The sequence below is a fragment of the Arachis hypogaea genome, chromosome 16, assembly GCF_003086295.3.
Source record: "Arachis hypogaea cultivar Tifrunner chromosome 16, arahy.Tifrunner.gnm2.J5K5, whole genome shotgun sequence".
Classification (NCBI taxonomy): Eukaryota; Viridiplantae; Streptophyta; class Magnoliopsida; order Fabales; family Fabaceae; genus Arachis; species Arachis hypogaea.
In genome coordinates this window covers 1,923,925-1,944,256 of record NC_092051.1, presented here as the reverse complement: position 1 = coordinate 1,944,256, position 20,332 = coordinate 1,923,925, and the positions used below count along the sequence as shown (strand labels likewise).

Sequence of the window (20,332 nt, the reverse complement as noted above, 5' to 3'; positions counted from 1 at the left end):
AACGGGTTAGCCCGCGGGCTAAATGAGTGGCCGTTTATTTTTTTTTATTTTAAAAAAAAAAGCACTTTTAGTCGATATCTCTCCCGATTCAATCCGAAAATTCGACCCATCAACTAAAAAAAATATTTTTAAAAGATTTTTTACCTAAAAATAGTATTTTTTGTCAAAATATTTTTCAAAAAATAAAATAAAAGGATAAATGGATTGGCCCGTTTAACCAATCAGATTGACCATAAACGGTCCAAACTAAAAAATTATGACCCGAAAATAAAACAAATTTAAATGAGCCAGCCTATTTAACTCGCGAGCTTAACGGACCGGGTTAGCCCGTTTGACAACCCTAACATCTCATGCTAAGTTATTTATTGAGCAATATCAAAAAAGTAGCGTAATTTATTATTTTTTATAAATAATTAATTAATAATATTTAAAAATATTGAATAAAAATATAGTATTGGTCTATTGGACTAAATGTGTTGGACTTAATACTAAATGCTTAAAATAATGTATATTTCAGAAGATTGTATAAACTAATATTTGAATTAACTTTAAGGATTAAAATGTTTTAAGTAGTGTTTAAAAATAAAAAATATATTAATCTATATATACCTTGTATTTTATATCTAATAATTAATAATAAAAAATATTTTTTAAACTTCATTCTCAACTTTCAAGCTTTTAATTTATATTTTTAATTATACTTTTAAATACTAATTTGTTACTTCATATCATATTATTTTTCAAATTTATATCGTTATTTTAACGTGATTATTTTTTATCAATTATATTAAATATATATGTATATTTATCAAAATTAATTACTAATATAAAATATATATTTAAAATGAATTAAATTATATAAATATATATTAACTGATTTAATAATTAATTTTTTATTTGAATATAATATATTTTTTTTTTCTCATTATTGCATACTAAAAAAAAAGGTAAAATTTTTATGATTGTCATGGATTATTCTTACCTTCTCCTCTCTCTCTTTCTTTTTTCCTTAAAAGAATAAAAAAGAATGTGGTAGAAGAATTTGTATTTGTATATTTATTTTTTCATCTCACAGTTAATTTTCTAATAACTACTCCAATCAATGCAACATTAAAGAGAATATAAAAATGTGGTCCACTAGAAGTTATTCTTTTTAAAGATATTAAAACCAAAAACTTAATCAATTAACCAATAAAAATATACAACTTGACATCATATTCGACAAGATTCTAAGATTGTGTGTGGGGCTTGAATTGTCTTTTGAGCCACTTCAAAACTTTTTTTTTGTTTTTTGGTCCAGCCAATTCTAACTCATTTTTCAGTGAAAAATAATGATCAAGTTTAGTCCATGCAGAAGGCTACTAAGAATCAATATATAATAATGGTTAGAGAAATTTTTATACATAATGCTGTGTAGAAAAAATTATTATTCTTATATGTTAATTGATTAGAGAAAAATTTAAAACAGCTCTGATAATTATCTCGAAAGACAATGAGATTTTTGACAAAAAAAAAAAATTTAACTTAGTCCCTGATAATTATTTCGAAAGAACAACGAGATTTTTATGCAAAAAAAAAAGTCAATATTATTTTTTTTGACACAAGAGCTGATTAGTCCCAAAAATAAAAGATCAAGGATCGAACTGGATGTTTTTTTTTTTGCCTCGTTATCATTTCGAGATAATTATCAAGAATCGAATGAGATATTCACTCAATTAAATAATTAAAGAATAAGAAAAAGATATAATTAAAAAAATAAACAGGTAGTTGTAATTAAATATGATTTAAGAATTTTGTATTATATCGAAGAGAATAAAATCTCTAATAATACGTATTAAACTAACAAAAAGTTTACACGTTCACAAACCGATCGATCATACAAGATAAACTAGTGTATTATTAGGTTAAAATTGACATTTATCTCTATTGAAGAAAAGTTTAGTGTGATATTTCTAAAATTGTTTAATGTTATGTTATAAAATGCAAGAGTGCAAGGTATATTCTTATTTAAATCTTAGAAATAAAAGAGTCAAGTTTTAGCAAATATCAAGAGATATACTTTTAATTTGCCATTATTATATTATTGTTAAAAAAATAATATTCTTACAAATAATAAATTTGTATAAATTTATTATTTGTGGACTCATTTTTTTTATTATCAAAACATAAAATTTAACCTTTTTAGTTAAATCCATATTTACTATAGTAATTACATATGAAATGATTAGTCCTATTATACTGTTACTGATTTTTTACTAAGCAAAACTTCACATTTTAAATCTACCTCCCCCACTTAAAAAAAAAAAAAAAAAAACATTTTTTAGGAAAAAAGAAGAATAGAAAAGGAAAAAGGAAAAAGACAAAAGAAAGACATTACTTCTTCCCTCTTGAGCTATTAAGCGAATATTCTCAAAATAAAAATAAAAATTTTCAGTATAAAAATTCTAGTGCCATTAATTATATCCAAGCTGAGGTGTTTTTATGTCTTTTCAACAATAAAAGACATTAAAGTAAGAGTAATTCTCTACGTCCAAGTAATTTTATATTTAAATTTATTTAAATAATTTGAATTATGTGTTTTTTTTATTCTTTTTTTTTGTGTTTTTTTTTCTTTTTTATTCTAGATGTTACGTCTTTTTTTTCTTCTTCTCCTCTTTTTTTTTATTATTTTTCAATTTCACATCACCAACAACATTTCTTTCTCTTTTTCCTCCTCTTTCTATTAGAATTTCGACTCCTTTCTTTTCATCCTTCTCCTCTATCATTATCATCATTGTCGTCATCATCATCATCATCATCATCATCATCATCATCATCATCATCATCATCATCATCATCATCATCATCGTTATTGTCATTCGAGATGCAAGTATTTCTGAATTCAAATTTATATAATGGACAATTTTTGATTCATTTGATATTATACAATAGTTTTGTTTTGATAATATTTTCGGTTCATTCGAGACGCAAGTGTTTCTGAATTTGAATTTATATAATGGATCATTTTCGATTCATTTGGTATTATATAATAGTTTCATTTTGATAATATTTTCGGTTCGTTCGATCTCTACAGAGAATCAAAATCAATAAAGATGTTAGCAAACTGTTGGTGTTGTTAGTGATGATGATAATGATTATGGAGGCGGAAGAAGAAAAGGAAGGAGGAGATAAAAAAAATTCAAATAAAAAAGAAATAGGAGGAGGAAATGAATATGGTGGTATGATGGTGGTGACAATGACGACAATGAAAAAAAGATTAAGAAAAAGGAGAAGGAGGAGAAAGAAGAAGAAAAAGACGAAGTTGGCAGCGTAAACTAAATAATTTGGATGAACTTTGGAGTAAATACCCATAATCGTCCCTGAGATTCGCGTAAATACTCAATGTAATCCTCAAGATCCCAATTTTTCCATTTTAGTCCTCCAGATAGAGCTCCGAGTACTCAAAGTGGTCCTTGGGCATATTTCTGGTGATGAGTCATCACCGGAGCACTGACGTGGCCTCTGTTTGCCACGTTGGAGGGTCCAATTTTCAATTTGTACCCACATTGGTCCCTCCCTTTATATCTAACCCTATATCCCCAAATTCTCGTAAACTTCATCTCTTCTTCTTGTTCATCGCACTCTCCTCACCTCACCTCACCTCCCTCCATCATTTAGCCACTGCTGATTGTCCCAAGTTGAAGAATATGGAAGGAAAAAAGCTGCCTGCCTCTCTAATACAACTCAACATCTGGAAAAACCCTTTTCTGGGCAAACGATGTCAGATGAAGGATCCACAGCTTTGGCCCATAATCTCCCACATCCCCGTCATTCTTTGCTTAACACTTGTACCTTCTCATACAGACTATCCATCGACCCAACAATACAACTTCTTTTATGAACGATTTCAGACACCTTCATTACCTTCACAACCGCACCATTCTGGCAGCCCCGATCTTCTGCTCTTGGTTAGCATTCTCGTCCGGTTCCAACTAGATCACTACAAAATTTCAGATGCTTTGAATTTAATTTAGCTATCAAATTTAATTTTGTTAAGAAAATTGCTTACCCTGTATCAAAATTTCTGATTTGCTTCCTCCATTCGTTGCTGCTGGAATCAGGGGTGTTACTAGCAACCACGCGGTACTTTATGATTTATCTTCATCTTCATCTGTAACAGCAAACTTCTTTTGTGTATTGCATTTTTAATTCTTTTACAATCTTCTTACTTGGCAGAATTTTGAAAGAGCCATAACTTTATCAAATGCTTACAGTGAACAGTTGAGGTAAGTTTTCTTTTGTACTTGATTTTCAATACATAATGTTTTGCATAAAATATAGATTTGAAGTAGGTTGTGATATACTTTTTTATCTACTTTATCTCTTGTGATTAAGCCAAAGGTATAAACTCTAGATAAAAAAATTTGAGTAAATTCTATTGAATCAAATTGTTGAACACATTATTCTGATCTTTCATATTGAGAAAAAAGATTCAGACTTGTGATACAGAAATTCGTTGACTGTTAGAAACGTAATTCAAAGTGTAATAAGTTTAAATGTCACTGCAGTTATGCGCATTATGATGTCACCAAATTTTATCCTTGCGGCTTACAGAAGCAACAATATACTCATTGTTTTTGTGTATTTTTTAACAGCTTATATTCTGTCTCGCTCAATACGAAACAGTAATCGATGCTTACTTGGATGGTCTTAAAACTTCTGAGGTGGCTGATCTCTCAAAGTTTAAAGTTCTGCTGCTTTCTACATTAGTAGAGTGGACGTTACAATTGACAAGAAGCTTGAGCAAATTGGTACTTTTGAGGCTCGTGATCTTAGGGGAACGAACAGAGCTTTCACCTGCAGTGCTACTCCCACCTATCATCGACATGAGTAACAGCCCCCGATAGAAGAATGAGAAGAGTGCGATGAACAAGAAGAAGAGACGAAGTTTACAAAAATTTGGGGATTTAGGGTTAAATATAAAAGGAGGGACCAATGTGGGTACAAATTAGAAATTGGCCAGCTCAGATAGCTGTTGGATCCCTCCAGCGTGGCAAACAGAGGCCATGTCAGCGCTCCGGTGATGACTCATCACCAGAAATATGCCTAGGGACCACTTTGAGTACTCGGAACTCTATCTGGAGGACTAAAATGGGAAAATCGGGATCTTGAGGATTACATTGAGTATTTACGCGAATCTCAAGGACGACTATGGGTATTTACTCATGAACTTTGATGTAAAATTGTTTGGATGTGTATTGGAAGTGGAAGTGAGGGGTGAAAAAAGGCCAGGCGGCCTGCCAGGTGGCCTGTAGTCTGGCCTGTGTTTGGTCTGGCCTGCTCTGACCTGTTATAAAATAGGCATACGCTCAAGCTCTTATAAAAGCCTTATTATGTTACTAGGCCAGGTCCAGGCTCACTAATTAGATTTATTGGCCTGTCAGACTTGCCTGGGTCTGTTAATATAAAATTATATATATAAATAATTTTTTAATTATTAACAAAATTATGAGATATTTTAAATTTATTATATTTATTATAAATATTAAATATGACATATTATATATGAATATGTTTATTAAAAAATAATTTTTTTAAATAATATTTTTATTTTTGTAAAAAAAATTATCAGACTTTTTAATAAGTTTCAGGTCAGGCCAGTCTGTATAACAGGCTAGACTTAGTACTTTAAAAAAAGCCTATAACAGGCAAGCTCAAGTAAGGATGTCAACGGGACAGGGCGGGGGCGGGGGATGATGCCTCCCTGCTCCCCATCCCCGCCCTCAAATTTGCTCCCCATCTCCGTCCCCATTCTCCGCCGTGGGAGAATATTGCTCCCCATCCCCATTCCCCACGGGGCTCCATTCCCCGCGAGGACCCCATTTCCCATCTACATAATAGTTCTAACTAATTGTTAATTTTCATATGAATAGAGCTACAAGTATCTATCTTATACAAAAACTGCAAGATTTTATACAAAAAGTCTAAATAACACGATGGTGACTTATTTCGAAATGACGTAATAGGGGACGCAACGACGAGCCAAAGGACAAAGCAGTGGACGATGTGGGAGACGCGGCAACAGAGAGGAGAATGGATACGACGGCAGGGTTACGAAAAGGAACGCCGCAAATAGAAATTATGACGCGATAAGGGTGATGGCATGGTGAGGTGTGACGATGCGGTGAGAAGGGTGGTGAGAGGGTGGCTGCAGAGAGGTTAGATGGAGTATGGACAGCGTTAGGGATCTCTAAATTGAAGAAGGGTTATGCAAATAAAGATTAGGAGTTTAGGGTTTCTATATATATGTGTGTGAGAAATGACTGAAAAATATATATGAGAAATAAACTATTAAGAATAATTCAGGAAATTCATAAATAGCGGAGACGGGGCGAGAATCCCCGCTCGGTCCCGGTGCCTGCTTCGGGGGAATTTTGTCCCCCATCCTCATCCCCACGGGAAAAATTCCCCACAATCGGATCCCCATTCGAGGCAGTCCCCGCAGGGATCCCCACGTTTCGGGGAGTTTTGTCATCCCTAAGCTCAGGCCAATTGACTACACGTTTCGGGGAGTTTTGCCATCCCTAAGCTCAGACCAATTGACTACATGACACACTAGGCCTGTTAAGAACAAAGCCTGACCTGACTTGCCCTGTTTCTACCCCTAAGTAGAACTCCTAAAGTAATCAAATTAAATTATTTATATTATTAGATAAATATGATTAATTCGTAATTTTTAAAAGACCAATTTAATTAAAAAAAATTTATAAAAACAAATTTAAAAAATACTTTATCTTTCAAAGATTAATTCAACTATTATCCCAATAAAAAAATTATATCCTTCTCCCTAAAATATCTTAGGTAAATCATATTAGACAAGATTATTGCAGCCACATATTTGACGATGAATGCAAGTTGATTACACCATGCGTTGTTCCAAAGTAACAGCAATATATATGAGTTTGTCCCTCCTAATAATCTTATCCTTGTTGTTCTTGGTGTGATGGCCACAAATGTTTTTGAAGAAGGAGAAATCCATTGGAAGAATGTGAATGTTGATTCATCCCCAAAACCTTTGCTAGTTTTATCTCCAACCGTACCAGGAACATACCCTGTGATATTGTTCTGCCATGGCTTCTGCCTTCAAAACACCTGCTACTCTAAGCTCCTTGGTCACATTGCTTCACATGGTTTCATACTTGTTGCTCCTCAGCTGGTTCGTATATAAATCTCTCTCTCTCGCTAAAATGTACGGTTTATGTAGAGTTAATACTGAAAACGGTTCTTGAATTTGTCTTTGAATTTAATGTCATTCTTGAACTTAAAATTGTGTCATAACTTAATAACAGTCGTTCTTAATATATTTTTTGGTGACAAAATAATGACGTAGTTAAAACCCTTTAAAATATCCTAAAGTACGTCGTTTATATTCTATTTGGACACTAAAATTTATCAGTATAGTGTGGCTTTCAGCGTAATTTCCGTCTAATTACGTCATTATTTTGTCACAAAAAAATATTTCAGAGACAACTGTTGTTTAGTTTTTTTTCATCAAATACTTAAAGTGTAGATTCGTGTGCATTTATTTTCGGGTGAAGTTAATAGTTAAGAATGATGAGATGATTTAACATGTTTAACTAAATTAGAAGCTAATAATTTTTTATTATCAACTTCATATAAAGACAATTACATGTAAATTTTTATCAATACTTAATTGCATATCATCACAAAAACATTGCTTCTAAAAGAACCTCTTATCAAGCTTAATTTTTCTTTTTTAAAATAAAAATACAATGCTTAAGTAGTTGTATACTTGTATACGAAGCATTTCTGTTGTGCTTTATAAACAAATGATAAAGTGAAAGTTAAGAGAAATTACTAATTTGATGAAAGTTATATTAAGGGGAAAAATATCTTAATTATGAAAATTAATCAGATTCCTTCCGGTGTGAGTTTCCTCTTAATTACTAAACTGCAAAACAAGAAGAAAACAAAATAAAGACTAAAGAGCATGGTAAGTCTTATGTGAAATTTCCTTCTCATCAAAATAATTTTTCTTCCACTGTACTTAACTTGATTGCAACATGGAGTCGGTTCTAATCGGAAAAAAAAAATCATTATAAATTTCACCATTCATTCATTTTTTAGTAGTAATTTCTTAAATTTGAAACTTTAAACATTTATTTTATACACTGACCACAATAAGAAATAAGATTTTGTATATAAGAAAACTTCATGCTCTATTAAGTGCTTGTTTGCGCGTTATTATTTTGATAAAAAAAAAAGATTTTTTTTTCAATGAAAAAAGATATTTTTTTTATTTTTTAATGTGTTTGGCAAATTTTTAGTAGTAAAAGTAAAAGCACTAGAAAAATAAAAAAAAATATTTTTTTTGAAAATTTGTAATTTACATTTTTTTTAAAAGATATTTTTTCCTTAAAAAAAGATGTTTTTCATGTAATAAATAAACAAAAATGTACTTTTATATTGTTATACCCAAACATAATTGATAGATAAAAAGATCTTTTTAGATGAAAAACCCAAACATAAAATTACTTTTACTTTTTCATAAGATCTTTTAAAAAAAGATAACTCAAAAAAAGATATTTTTTTTTAAAAGCTCATCCAAGGATGGTCTAATTCATAGAAAATTCTGAAATTTTATTGATTATAAGTAAGCACATTATATTTCGTTGAAAAGTAATATCATGAGTTTTAGTTGGTTCATCTAAATTTCATTTTTTTTTCATTAATTTTATATAAGAATTATTAAAATATTATTTTATTATTTTATATATATTTTTTAAATTTTAGAGAAGCTTGATGTGTATTCTGATATTGAATTACACTTGTGAATTAGTTTTTTTTTTTTTTTGGTGTACACTTGTAATTAGTTTTCAGCCGGCATACCTATGTTTGGGCCCAGCGAAGTAAAATGGGCTGGGAGTATTGTGGATTGGATAGCTGAGGGCCTTCAACCTTTGCTTCCTGAAAACGTGGAAGCCCAATTGGATAGCCTGGTTCTAGCGGGCCATAGCAGAGGTGGAAAAACTGCTTTTGCCGTGGCACTTGGTTATGTCCAAACAAAGCTCAAGTTTTCAGTGCTCATAGGCATAGACCCTGTGGCAGGCCTAAGCAAATGCAAAATGTGTAGAACACTTCCTCATATCCTCACATATGAGCCCAGATCCTTTAATTTGGGAATACCGGTTTTGGTGATTGGAACTGGGCTAGGCCCAGAGCCCAATAGCTTCACGATGATGGCATGTGCACCTGATGGTGTGAACCATGAGGAGTTCTACAGAGAGTGCAAGCCACCTTGTGCACATTTTGTTGCCAAAGAATATGGTCACATGGACATGTTGGATGATGATATTTCTGGGATCATTGATGGAGTGATATCAAAGTGTTTGTGTAAGAATGGTGTGGGCCCCAGGGAGTTGATGAGGAAGACTGTGGCTGGATTGGTTGTTGCATTCTTGAGGGCCTATTTAAAGGCCCAGTTTGAGGATCTGGAAATTATTTTGAAGGATCCGGGTCTTGCTCCTACCAAGTTAGAGCAAGTTGAGTACGTTCCAGAATGAGAAATTAAAAGATATATATATAGGGTAATGCTAGGTAGACAACAAAAAAACAGCTAGAATTTGTTTTATTTAGCATTAATTAATTGTCGCAACAATTAATGAATGTTAAATAAGGCAAATTATGGCTGTTTTTTACTGATTTTCTTTGGTTACTAAACATTTTCGATATATATATATATATATATATATATATATATATATATATATATATATATATATATATATATAAATGGTCGAATGGTCAAGTTAATCACATGCAATAATTTATTGCAGCAATAAACTTTTAAATAAAATTTAAATTTACGATAAATTAGTCATTGATCTGTCAAGTTAGGAATATTATGGAATATATATATATATATATATATAGGATGTATTATATGCGAATGCATTTATAGCCATTGGATTAGTTTCAATGAAAGAAATTAAACATACATAATAAATGATATACAACTAATACATTTAATATAATAATTAAATTCATGAGAGAGAATATATTTAATAACCATTATATTTTAGCTATTATCTTTGATTTTCTTAAAATATACCTAATAAATAAATTAAAATAATTAAAATTCACATAACTATAAAATAACATAATTTAAAAAACATAAAGGCAATATTTTAAAAAAAAATTGTGTGTCTTAAATAATTCTGATAATTTTTTATAAACATAATCGCCGCCTTCCATTTTTCATTTTTTTTAATAATTAAGTAATATAGACCAGAGGACAAATTAAACATACACTGTTATAATTATTATTGTTAGTTGTTTGTTTTGATAAGAAACAAACATACATTAATAACCATATTGAACAAAATATTTAATTTAGAATTGGGATAGTAATTCTCACTGCCGTTTTCTATTTCTTATTTTTTTTAAATATTTGGGTGACATGTTCCACTGCTACTTATTTTTATTTATATAGAATAAATCACTAAAAAATACTATTAAATTATTTAATTATTGAAAAATATATTTAATAATCTATATCCATTTATAACACTAAATAAACAAAAAAATTATATTAATTAAGTCTAATATTTTTGAACATACAATTTTTTATAATATAATTTCTTAGAATATTATTTTAATATGATAGAAAGATAGTGAATTAATTTGATAATATAATTTTTTTAATGTAATATTTTTTTGGAATATTTTTTTTTAAGATGACTATGATAAATTATTTGTATAATAATAATAATATATTTTTTATGTAAACAATATTACGTGAATAATAATAATTATAATAGTGTATGTTTAATTTGTTCTTTGGTCTATATTGTTTAATTATTAGAAAATAAAAAATAGAAGGTGGTGGATACGTTTATAGAAAAATATCAAAATTATTTAACACACACAATTTTTTAAAAGAACATTGCTTGTATACGTTTTTTAAATTATGTTATTTTTATAGCTATGTACTTACGTGAATTTTAATTATTTTAATTTATTTATTAGGTATATTTTAAGAAAATCAAAGATAATAGCTATAAATATAATGGTTATTAAATATATTCTCTCTTATGAATTTAATTATTATATTAAATATATTAATTATATATTATTTATTATGTATATTTAATTTCATCTATTAAAACTAATCCAATAATTATAAATATATTCTCATCTTCTCATATAAAAATACCATTCTCATATGATACATTCTATATATATATATATAAGAGAAGAGAATATTACTATTTCATGTTTATTTGTTATGTTATAGTTTGACACTTTGACCTTCCGTGATACATTTGTTAACGCTGAAAAATGGAATTTATTTTCAAAAAAAAAATTTTCTTATTTTTATGATATTTTTTAAAATAGAAAATTATGTAATAATTAATTTACGTCTAGATACTTTAATTTAAAAGTGATTTTAAGATAATCAATTGTATTGAAAGATGATGAAATTATTTACCATTCAACCAAGTTGATTTTGGATGGTAGTTTAAGAAACTCGATATTGATTAGATACACAACAATGACTACATTTCCAAAGTTGTTTACACATTGGATTTTCTTACAATGAACGTGCTTGAAAATGATTGGTGAGTCGGTAAAACATGTTTATTATTTTCCTATTTATTTATTAAGAAGAATTTGTTACTACTATTGTTGATGGCAGGTAGAAATATTCAAACATCAAGTTTCAACTTCAATCAAGCAAATAAAGGAAAAATAAAGACGGCACTAATTAAGAATTGTGATGCGACGCGAACGCATGATGTGTAGATTATGACAATTTTCTCCTCTCATTATCCATAACATGTAATTATTATGTGGTTCGTATTTATCATTTTTAATTATTTTGTTCATCTTCTAATTCTAAAACCAACATTTTAAAAATTTGCTCATCATCACGTTTTTTTCCCACATTTTGTCATTTTATTTGAGGTGAATTTGTTTGAATTACATCAATTTTTAAATGAACAAATATTTTAAAATCTCTTTTAAAAAATATTTTACTCTTTTTTCTAATTCAATTTTGAATAACGTGAAAACTTAGGTGTAGTCAACTTTACGTGAAGATAATTGAGAGTCGTTAGATGATTTGATTGATTTGACAAAATTTTTATCTAACAACTATTGACTATCAACTTCACGTGAAGTCGACTGCACCTGAGTTTTCACCTTCGAATAATTATTTAAAAAAATGATAATATTATTTTTAGAGTAAAGTATAATTTTTGTCCCCAACGTTTGGGATAAGTCCTATTTGTGTCCCTAACGTTTAAATCGTCCTATTTGTATCCTTAACGTTTATAAAAGTATTCAATGTTATCCTACTCTCAATTATACTAACAAATCAGATTATATTTTTCAATTATTCTCACCTTGGATGTATTCATTCTCACTTAGGTCTCATTTAGATGTGTTTGGTTTTAATATTATATCCACTATTTATATTTAAATTCAATTATGTCCCTATAAAAGTGAATTATGTAAATGTTGTAGGAATTAATTTCAACATTTGATGAGTTATTTTTCGTAGTAGATCATCGATTCTATCCTAGACATTTGTATTCTAACTTCAAGAAGAGATTTTTAAAACTCAAACTAAAGCGCTCATGATGTGTAATTGACGGCAAAGTAACATTGAATCACTTTTACAAACGTTAGGGATACAAATAGAACGATTTAAACGTTAGGGACACAAATAGGATTTACCCCAAACGTTGGGAACAAAAACAATACTTTATTCTTATTTTTATTTTGATAATATCTGTTTTTTTTTTAATAAATTCATACAAATATATAATGTAAAAAAATTAAGTAAAAAGTGAATTTGTGGGTAGTTTATACGGTTATTATTAAAAATCAATTACATCCAAAAAAAATGGAAGCTTTTTGAATTTAGCGGAACAGTTCCATGTTTCAATTTTTTTTTTGCAAGTACAAGAAAGATGAACAAACAGTGTCTGCAATTTGTATGTAAGATTCTTCCAACGGAAGGAGAGCCACTCTGAGACACTTTCCCTTTCACCAAACACAAAAAACAACTACAAAGTTAGTTAAAGTTCCAATTTTTATTTTATCTTTTCAATTATGATTCGCTATTCCCTCTCACTTTCATCTCTAATATATGCTCTGAAACAAACAATCACCCTTTGATACATAGCTTGATTTCCTTCCCTCTGCAGATTCAGCACTTGTTCGGTGAGTTACATCTTTTTCTGCTGTAGATCTTTCTCACCCTATTTCTGGGTACTCATTATTTTCAGCTCAAACTGAATGCATAAGCTTAAGCAGAGAACAATTATCCAATGGATTCTCTAGATTGGATCAATAGCCCATTATTCTTCCTTTATTGGTTTTATTTGCATCTTGCTCATCAAAGTAAAGGCCTTTTGTTTTGAGATTTATTGTTCTTTCTGTCTATTAAAAACAAGTGTTGCTGCAATTTTTGGGGTTTGGAAATTCATGAGCTTGGGGTAGTGGGAATGTGCCCACTATTTGTAAAGTTTTGATTTTTGTGAAGAAGAAAATTCATTGCGGAGATCTGGGACTTGGTTCATGTTTTATGCCCCATGAGGACTTTCTTCACTGCTGATTCATGTAAAGAAGCACACCCAAATGCCTTAAATCCACAGTCTTGGCTTCATATTGAAAGAGGGAAACTTCCCAAGCTGTCATCACATTCCTCTTCTGCCTCAATGTAAGTTTCTCTGTTCCTAAATTTCTATTTGAACCTTAGCTTCTTGCAGATTCAATTAATTGAGTTTCTTTTTTGCGTGTGTGTGTGTGTGTGTGTGTGTGTTTGGTGGTGTGTTGTTTTCTTTTGAAATACCATAGAGAATCCCTAATCAAGGTTCCACAGCCACCTATACTGCCATTCTATAAACCCATTGATTATGTGGAGGTCTTAGCTCAAATCCATGAAGAACTTGAGTCATGTCCTCCTCAGGAGAGGTCAAATCTATTTCTGTTACAATACCAGGTCTTCAGGGGCCTTGGGGAAGTTAAGTTGATGCGAAGAAGTCTCCGGGGAGCTTGGCAGAGAGCCAACACTGTTCATGAGAAGATTATCTTTGGGGCGTGGTTGAAGTATGAAAAGCAAGGGGAAGAACTAATAGCTGACTTGCTAAGCACTTGTGGTAAATGTGCAAAGGAGTTTGGGCCTGTAGATGTTGCATCTCATCTTCAGTTTGATAGAAACGTAAGTTCCCAGGAGGGAATTTTGACCAACAAGAGTGATGTATCGCAATATGTAATATTCACAATCGAAAATGAGAAGATAGTATGTGATAGACAAAAGATTTCTGAACTTTCAGTACCATTCCATGCAATGCTAAAAGGGTATTTCAGTGAATCACTGTCAGATACTATAGATTTGTCCGAAAACAATATATCTATTTCAGGTATGAGGGCAATAAGTTATTTTAGTTTGGCTGGAAGTTTACCTGAGCTTCCTCCAAATCTTTTGTTGGAGATATTAGTTTTTGCAAATAAGTATTGTTGTGAAAGACTCAAAGATGCTTGTGATAGAAGACTTGCATCTTTAGTTTCCTCCAAAGAAGATGCTGTGGAGCTCATGGAATATGCTCTTGATGAAAACTCTGTCATCCTTGCTGCTTCTTGTCTACAAGTCCTCTTACGTGATCTTCCAAACTGTTTGAATGACAATCGTGTGGTGGATATATTTATTCATGCTAATAGGCAGCAGCTCGAAGTCATGGTTGGGCCAGGATTGTTTGCACTATTCTGCTTCTTAAGTGAAGTTTCTATGAACCTTAATTCTAGTTCAGACACAACAGCTCATCTCCTTGAAAGGTTAGTTGATTTCTCTGAAAATGACAAGCAGAGATTGCTCGCTTTTCATCAGTTAGGATGTGTAAGATTCTTGAGGAAAGAATATGATGAAGCGCGTGGTTTGTTTGAGGGGGCTGTAAAAGTAGGCCATATGTATTCCATTGCAGGTTTAGCTAGACTGGACTATTTAAAGGGCGAGAAGCTTTTATCTTATGAGAAGCTCAGCTCAGTGATTGCCTCGGTTACTCCACTCGGATGGATGTACCAGGAGAGATCACTATATTGTGATGGTGATATAAGGTGGGAGGACCTTGAGAAAGCAACTGATCTAGACCCTACTCTTATATATCCTTATATGTATAGGGCTTCCAGTTTAATGAGGACACAGAATGCTCAAGCCGCACTAGAAGAAATCAATCGGATTCTTGGGTTCAAACTTTCATTAGAATGCCTGGAACTTCGTTTCTTTATTTATCTGACTCGTGAGGACTACAAAGCAGCTCTTTGTGATATCCAAGCTATTCTTACTCTGCGTCCGGACTATAGAATGTTCGAGGGACGTGTTGCTGCATCCCAACTCTGTACTCTAGTGCGTGAGCATGTGGAACCTTGGACAACAGCAGACTGTTGGGCACGGTTATACGATTGTTGGTCTGCAGTTGATGATATTGGATCTCTATCTGTTATCTACCAGATGCTCGAATCTGATGCAGCGAAAGGTGTTTTATACTTCAGACAGTCATTGCTTCTCTTGAGGTATGTTTTGAATATATCGAAGCCACTAGGAACTGCTTGAGAAGTATGCTATAGGTCATAAGTTCATCTCCATGCCATCATTGTAACCCAATACTGAATGTTATGCATGTTTCTTAACTGTCATCAATTGTTAGAAGTCTTGAAATAACTTATCATCAAGTGTATTAAGGTAAGGTACCTGATGTGGTAAACGGGGTTTGCAATATATGAAAACAATTAAGATGCATGACATCAACAACAGATCAACAGATCAATGTTTTGTGACTCTGACATATTTCTTTGATTTAGGCTGAACTGTCCTGAAGCAGCCATGCGGAGTTTACAATTAGCCCGGCAACACGCATCAAGTGAGCACGAACGGCTCGTATATGAGGGGTGGATCTTGTATGACACAGGCCATTATGAGGAAGGGCTCCATAAAGCCGAAGAGTCTATTAGTATTAAAAGGTCTTTTGAGGCCTTCTTCTTGAAGGCTTATGCACTGGCCGACTCTAGTCTAGATTCATCCTGTTCTGCAACTGTTATCTCGCTTTTGGAGGATGCCTTGAAGTGTCCTTCAGATAACTTGCGCAAAGGTCAGGTATGGTTCTGTTTTACCACTTCTAGGAAATATTTCACTACTTAATAGCCACTAGCTTTGCATGCACACTTCCAATTTCTAAGTAGAATAAGTTGTTAGATGGAAGCTCTTGTTATATATAACTAAGATGTTCCCCCTTAGGGCCTAGCCTAAGAAACATTCACAGACTTGAAGCATGAGCAATTTACAGTCTCATGGTTTCATCCAGATATTATAACTGTTTGATCATAATCTTTTTACTCCTTACTGTAGTCGATAACTATATGGAATTCTGATCGTTTCAGTTATATGCAATTCATTCAGCCCATGGAATTATGTTCATTTCACCCTGGATTTTTGGTTGGTTTCTCATCTTATCCCCAATATTGGGCTAGTGGACTTGATATTAAAATTTGATCATTAATTCCTTCTAGTTTTCGGTTGCCCGTTTTCCTCCATCATTCACTAGGAAGCTGACTTGTCTAGATGCTGTGTTCATCTCTTTCATCTTCACCCATGTGGATGCAGTCTATGAAGTTCTGTTGTTTGAGTTGTTGGTTATACTAACATTAAAATCTTAAGTGATATACAAGGATAAGTTTGAAGTTACCATCATTGTAGTTTTACAATTGTTCTATTTACTTTTTCAGGCACTGAACAATCTTGGAAGTGTTTTTGTTGACTGTCAGAAGTATGACTCAGCAGCTGATTGCTATATCAATGCCCTTAAAATCCGGCATACCCGAGCCCATCAGGGTCTTGCTCGTGTTCATTATCTCAAACAAGATAAGGCTGCTGCCTATAAAGAGATGACTGAACTGATTCAGAAGGCAAAAAACAATGCATCTGCCTTCGAGAAGAGGTCGGAATACTGCGACCGGGAACTTGCACAGGCAGACCTGGAGATGGTGACTAGATTAGATCCACTTCGGGTGTATCCTTACAGATACCGTGCTGCTGGTAAACATTTTTCCTCACTTTATTGGGAGAAACATAAATTAATTGCAAATATTTTTCATTCTAAAGAGAAATGGTTATTGGTTAATAACCTTCACAGAGCAGTAAATGAATATACTGGACTCCGAGATCTAGTTTTGGGCACCATATTAGTCCCTGGATCTAAGTGCTGAGCTGGCTCTGACTTGTCATACTGGACACAGGGCTAAACAGTGTCGTTTCGTTTTGGGTAAAAATGAGAAGACGAAGAAGAGTTTATATGATGTACAAATCATTATATCTCCCTTCATTCTCCAAAACAACTTCAATTTTGTCAGAGCTAGTTTAGTATTCCGTTCGTTGAGTCAACACCAGAAAGGATCCAGGGACCAATATGGTGCATGGAACTGAATCTCGAGGACCAGTATAGTGAATTTTGAATCTAAAAGACTAAAATGATGAAAGTTGTGAATCTCAAGGACCACTGTGGGAATTTAGTCCTAATTTAGCATAACAAATTAAAATTTTTGTGGAGAAAAGTCGTTGGCTGTTGTGGGGCTGGTTTTCATTTTCTCTATGTTTGTCTCTCTTTCCCCATCATTGTTTGTGCTGTGTATCTTGTAAGTTTCTTAGGACCACTTGACATCACTTTGGACCACATCTCTACGGCCTTATTTGTTGTATCCACATGTTGTTGGTTCTGGCCAAGGAACTGCCTCCACGGACAATAGCCTTTGGAGATTATGTCTTCAAAATTATATAGACCAAAAAATTTTTTGGAACTTGTCACTACCATGCTTAGTGCTGCTCTATTCCAATGTTACATAGATTTCATGAATATAGTTATTTAACTTAGTTATCATCATTCTCTAAGTTGACATACCATCCATCTTCTATTGGATGGGGTGTGGACTCTACTTAACTAGGATCCACGCCCGATCCAATGGTAGATAAGGAGTATGTCAGCCCGAAGTATGCGCAATAAGCATCTTTCGGTAGTGCTGAAAATGAAAGTGTGCGTGTTGTTTCACTTTGTTTGATTTACACATGTGGTATGGTGTTTGTAGTGTTGATGGACAACCGAAAGGAAGACGAGGCGATCGCTGAACTTTCCAGAGCCATTGCATTTAAAGCTGATTTACACCTCTTGCATCTAAGGGCAGCATTCCATGAACACAAAGGAGATGTGTTGGGTGCACTCAGAGATTGTCGTGCCGCACTCTCTGTGGACCCTAACCACCAAGAAATGTTGGAACTGCACAGCAGAGTTAATAGTCATGAGCCATGATGACACACTTAAAAGAGTGTCAACAACACCCTTTTTTGTATGTGTGTGTGTGTCTTTTGGGAAATGGAACCTGTAATGTAACATTGGCTTGCAATGAATAGTGATTGGTTTACACACCACGAAGAAAAAGAGAAGAAAAAAAAAAAATAAATGTGTAAAATTGAAAGTATAGTTAAATTATGTTCCTGTCTATAGCAATGAGCATGTGAATTCTTACCCATTTTCTCCTCCAATTTTGTAATTGTTGACCTTCAATTTCAGGATATGTGTGAGTGTGAAGATGTGTTCTTTATTTGGATATAATGGGGAGAGAATTTTTTAAAATTTTAATGTCTTTACTATTAAAAATTTAAAACTGTATCTTTTAAATGATTTTTTTATAGTAGTGTTATATAAACATAATAATATATTATTGTTCAATCAACTTCCCAAGTGTCCCAAAAGAACTCAATAAAAGAATACACACAAAATTACCTTATGTATAGTTCTAGTTTTTCTATTCTTTATAACCAGAAACAAAAGTAGAAACATAAATAAAAAAATTGTACTTGACTATATTTATAAAAAATAATTTATTTGTTGGTGTAACATAAAATGATTACATAAATCTTTAACAGAAAATACACTAGTTGTGATATAAGAGTTTCATATTTTTAAATGGGATTTATTTGTCTTTCTAAAAATGAGATAAATTTTTCATATTAATCTACTTATTTTTCTTAAATAATATTCTCCTTAATGAGTTATTTACATATCTAATTCTCTAAAAAATAATTTTTATTTTAGAAAATAAAATATAATTTTTTATTTTTAAAATTTTTTTATATTTTTATTAGTTTTACTTATAAAATAAATGATAAGAAATTATACTTTGTTTTTTAAAATTAAAAAAATGAAAGATTTAAATTCCTAAAAGTGGGGTTGTTTTTCTTAAATCCACAAATAAAGAAGGGTAAAGTATACTTTTTGTTCCTGAAGTTTGACAAAAATTTCAAAAATACCCCTAAGTTTTATTTTGTTTCAATTTTGTCCCAAAAGTTTTCGACTTGCATCAAATATACCCTTAGCGGCTAATTTTTCAAAAAATTTAAGACCAATTCAACAACAATTTCATAAGAATAACCCTCAACACAAGCAAATTAAGCATCATTTTCATGCATTATTATTAGATTGGTCTTAAAATTTTTGAAAATTTAGCCGTCGGAGGTATATTTGATGCAAATCAAAAACTTTTGCGATAAAATTGAAACAAAATAAAACTTAAGGGTATTTTTGAAACTTTTACCAAACTTTAGGAGCAAAAAATATATTTTACCCAATAAAAAATTATATCCAAATTCAAACATACATAAGTAAAGGACTATTCTGACCCTGCCTGCATGATTTTTTTTACTAGAAAGGGTGAAGATTCATTCAATTGAAGATAGGATAAGTAGCATAGCCAGATTTACAACATTAATTGAGGTCTCTTCTATCCACATCAAGTGTTGATGGGCCACCCTAATCCCTAATCTCCTAACATGACCCTGCCTGAATCATTGAGTCAACTATATATACTAAGTTCAGCTATAATCAATTTCTATCCATATTACCGTTTTTATCCAACGCTTCACGTGTTTATACGAGTTCCCATTCACCCTTCATACTATCAATTAGTCAACAGAATATTCCATGTTTTCTAAGATCTACTTCACTTTCACTAGGGTGTTATCGGTTCGATTTAGTTCGATTTTGGACAAAAAACTAATTGAATCGATATGTTCGGTTTCTACAGATATACAACCATTCAGTTGCTATTTTTACAACAATCGAACCGAACCGAATCGAACCAATAGCAGTTTGGTTCGGTCGATTTTTTCGGTTTTTAATTCTTAACGAGAAGAACATGAATTACAATAATTAGAGGTTCAAAATAGTTAATAAATTGAAATAATAAGAGTAAAACATTGAAATAGTTAGGAATTGAGGAT

General features: G+C 31.7%; 2 protein-coding genes across 6 annotated transcripts; both read left to right on the top strand.

Annotated features, from left to right (window-relative positions):
* The first annotated feature begins 6,867 nt into the window (after nucleotides 1-6,867).
* On the top strand, nucleotides 6,868-9,873 carry LOC112759021 (chlorophyllase-1). Its single transcript, XM_025807833.3, has 2 exons — nucleotides 6,868-7,195; nucleotides 8,874-9,873. Exons 1-2 carry the CDS (start codon nucleotides 6,983-6,985, stop codon nucleotides 9,561-9,563), a joined length of 903 nt encoding a protein of 300 aa, XP_025663618.1. The 5' UTR covers nucleotides 6,868-6,982; the 3' UTR covers nucleotides 9,564-9,873.
* A 3,025-nt stretch (nucleotides 9,874-12,898) lies between these two features.
* On the top strand, nucleotides 12,899-18,582 carry LOC112754415 (ETO1-like protein 1). 5 transcript variants are annotated; one of them, XM_025802058.3, is made up of 6 exons: nucleotides 12,899-13,080; nucleotides 13,215-13,729; nucleotides 13,867-15,579; nucleotides 15,868-16,159; nucleotides 16,789-17,098; nucleotides 18,142-18,582. In XM_025802058.3, the coding sequence occupies exons 2-6, from the start codon at nucleotides 13,602-13,604 to the stop codon at nucleotides 18,360-18,362; spliced, it is 2,664 nt and encodes an 887-aa protein (XP_025657843.1). In that variant the 5' UTR covers nucleotides 12,899-13,080; nucleotides 13,215-13,601; the 3' UTR covers nucleotides 18,363-18,582. The 5 variants fall into 5 exon arrangements, 2 of the variants coding, with proteins under 2 accessions (XP_025657843.1, XP_025657844.1); XR_011873729.1 differs by having other exon boundaries at nucleotides 12,909-13,080; nucleotides 15,868-16,154; XM_025802059.3 differs by having other exon boundaries at nucleotides 12,913-13,230; nucleotides 13,464-13,729.
* The last annotated feature ends 1,750 nt before the right edge of the window (nucleotides 18,583-20,332 follow it).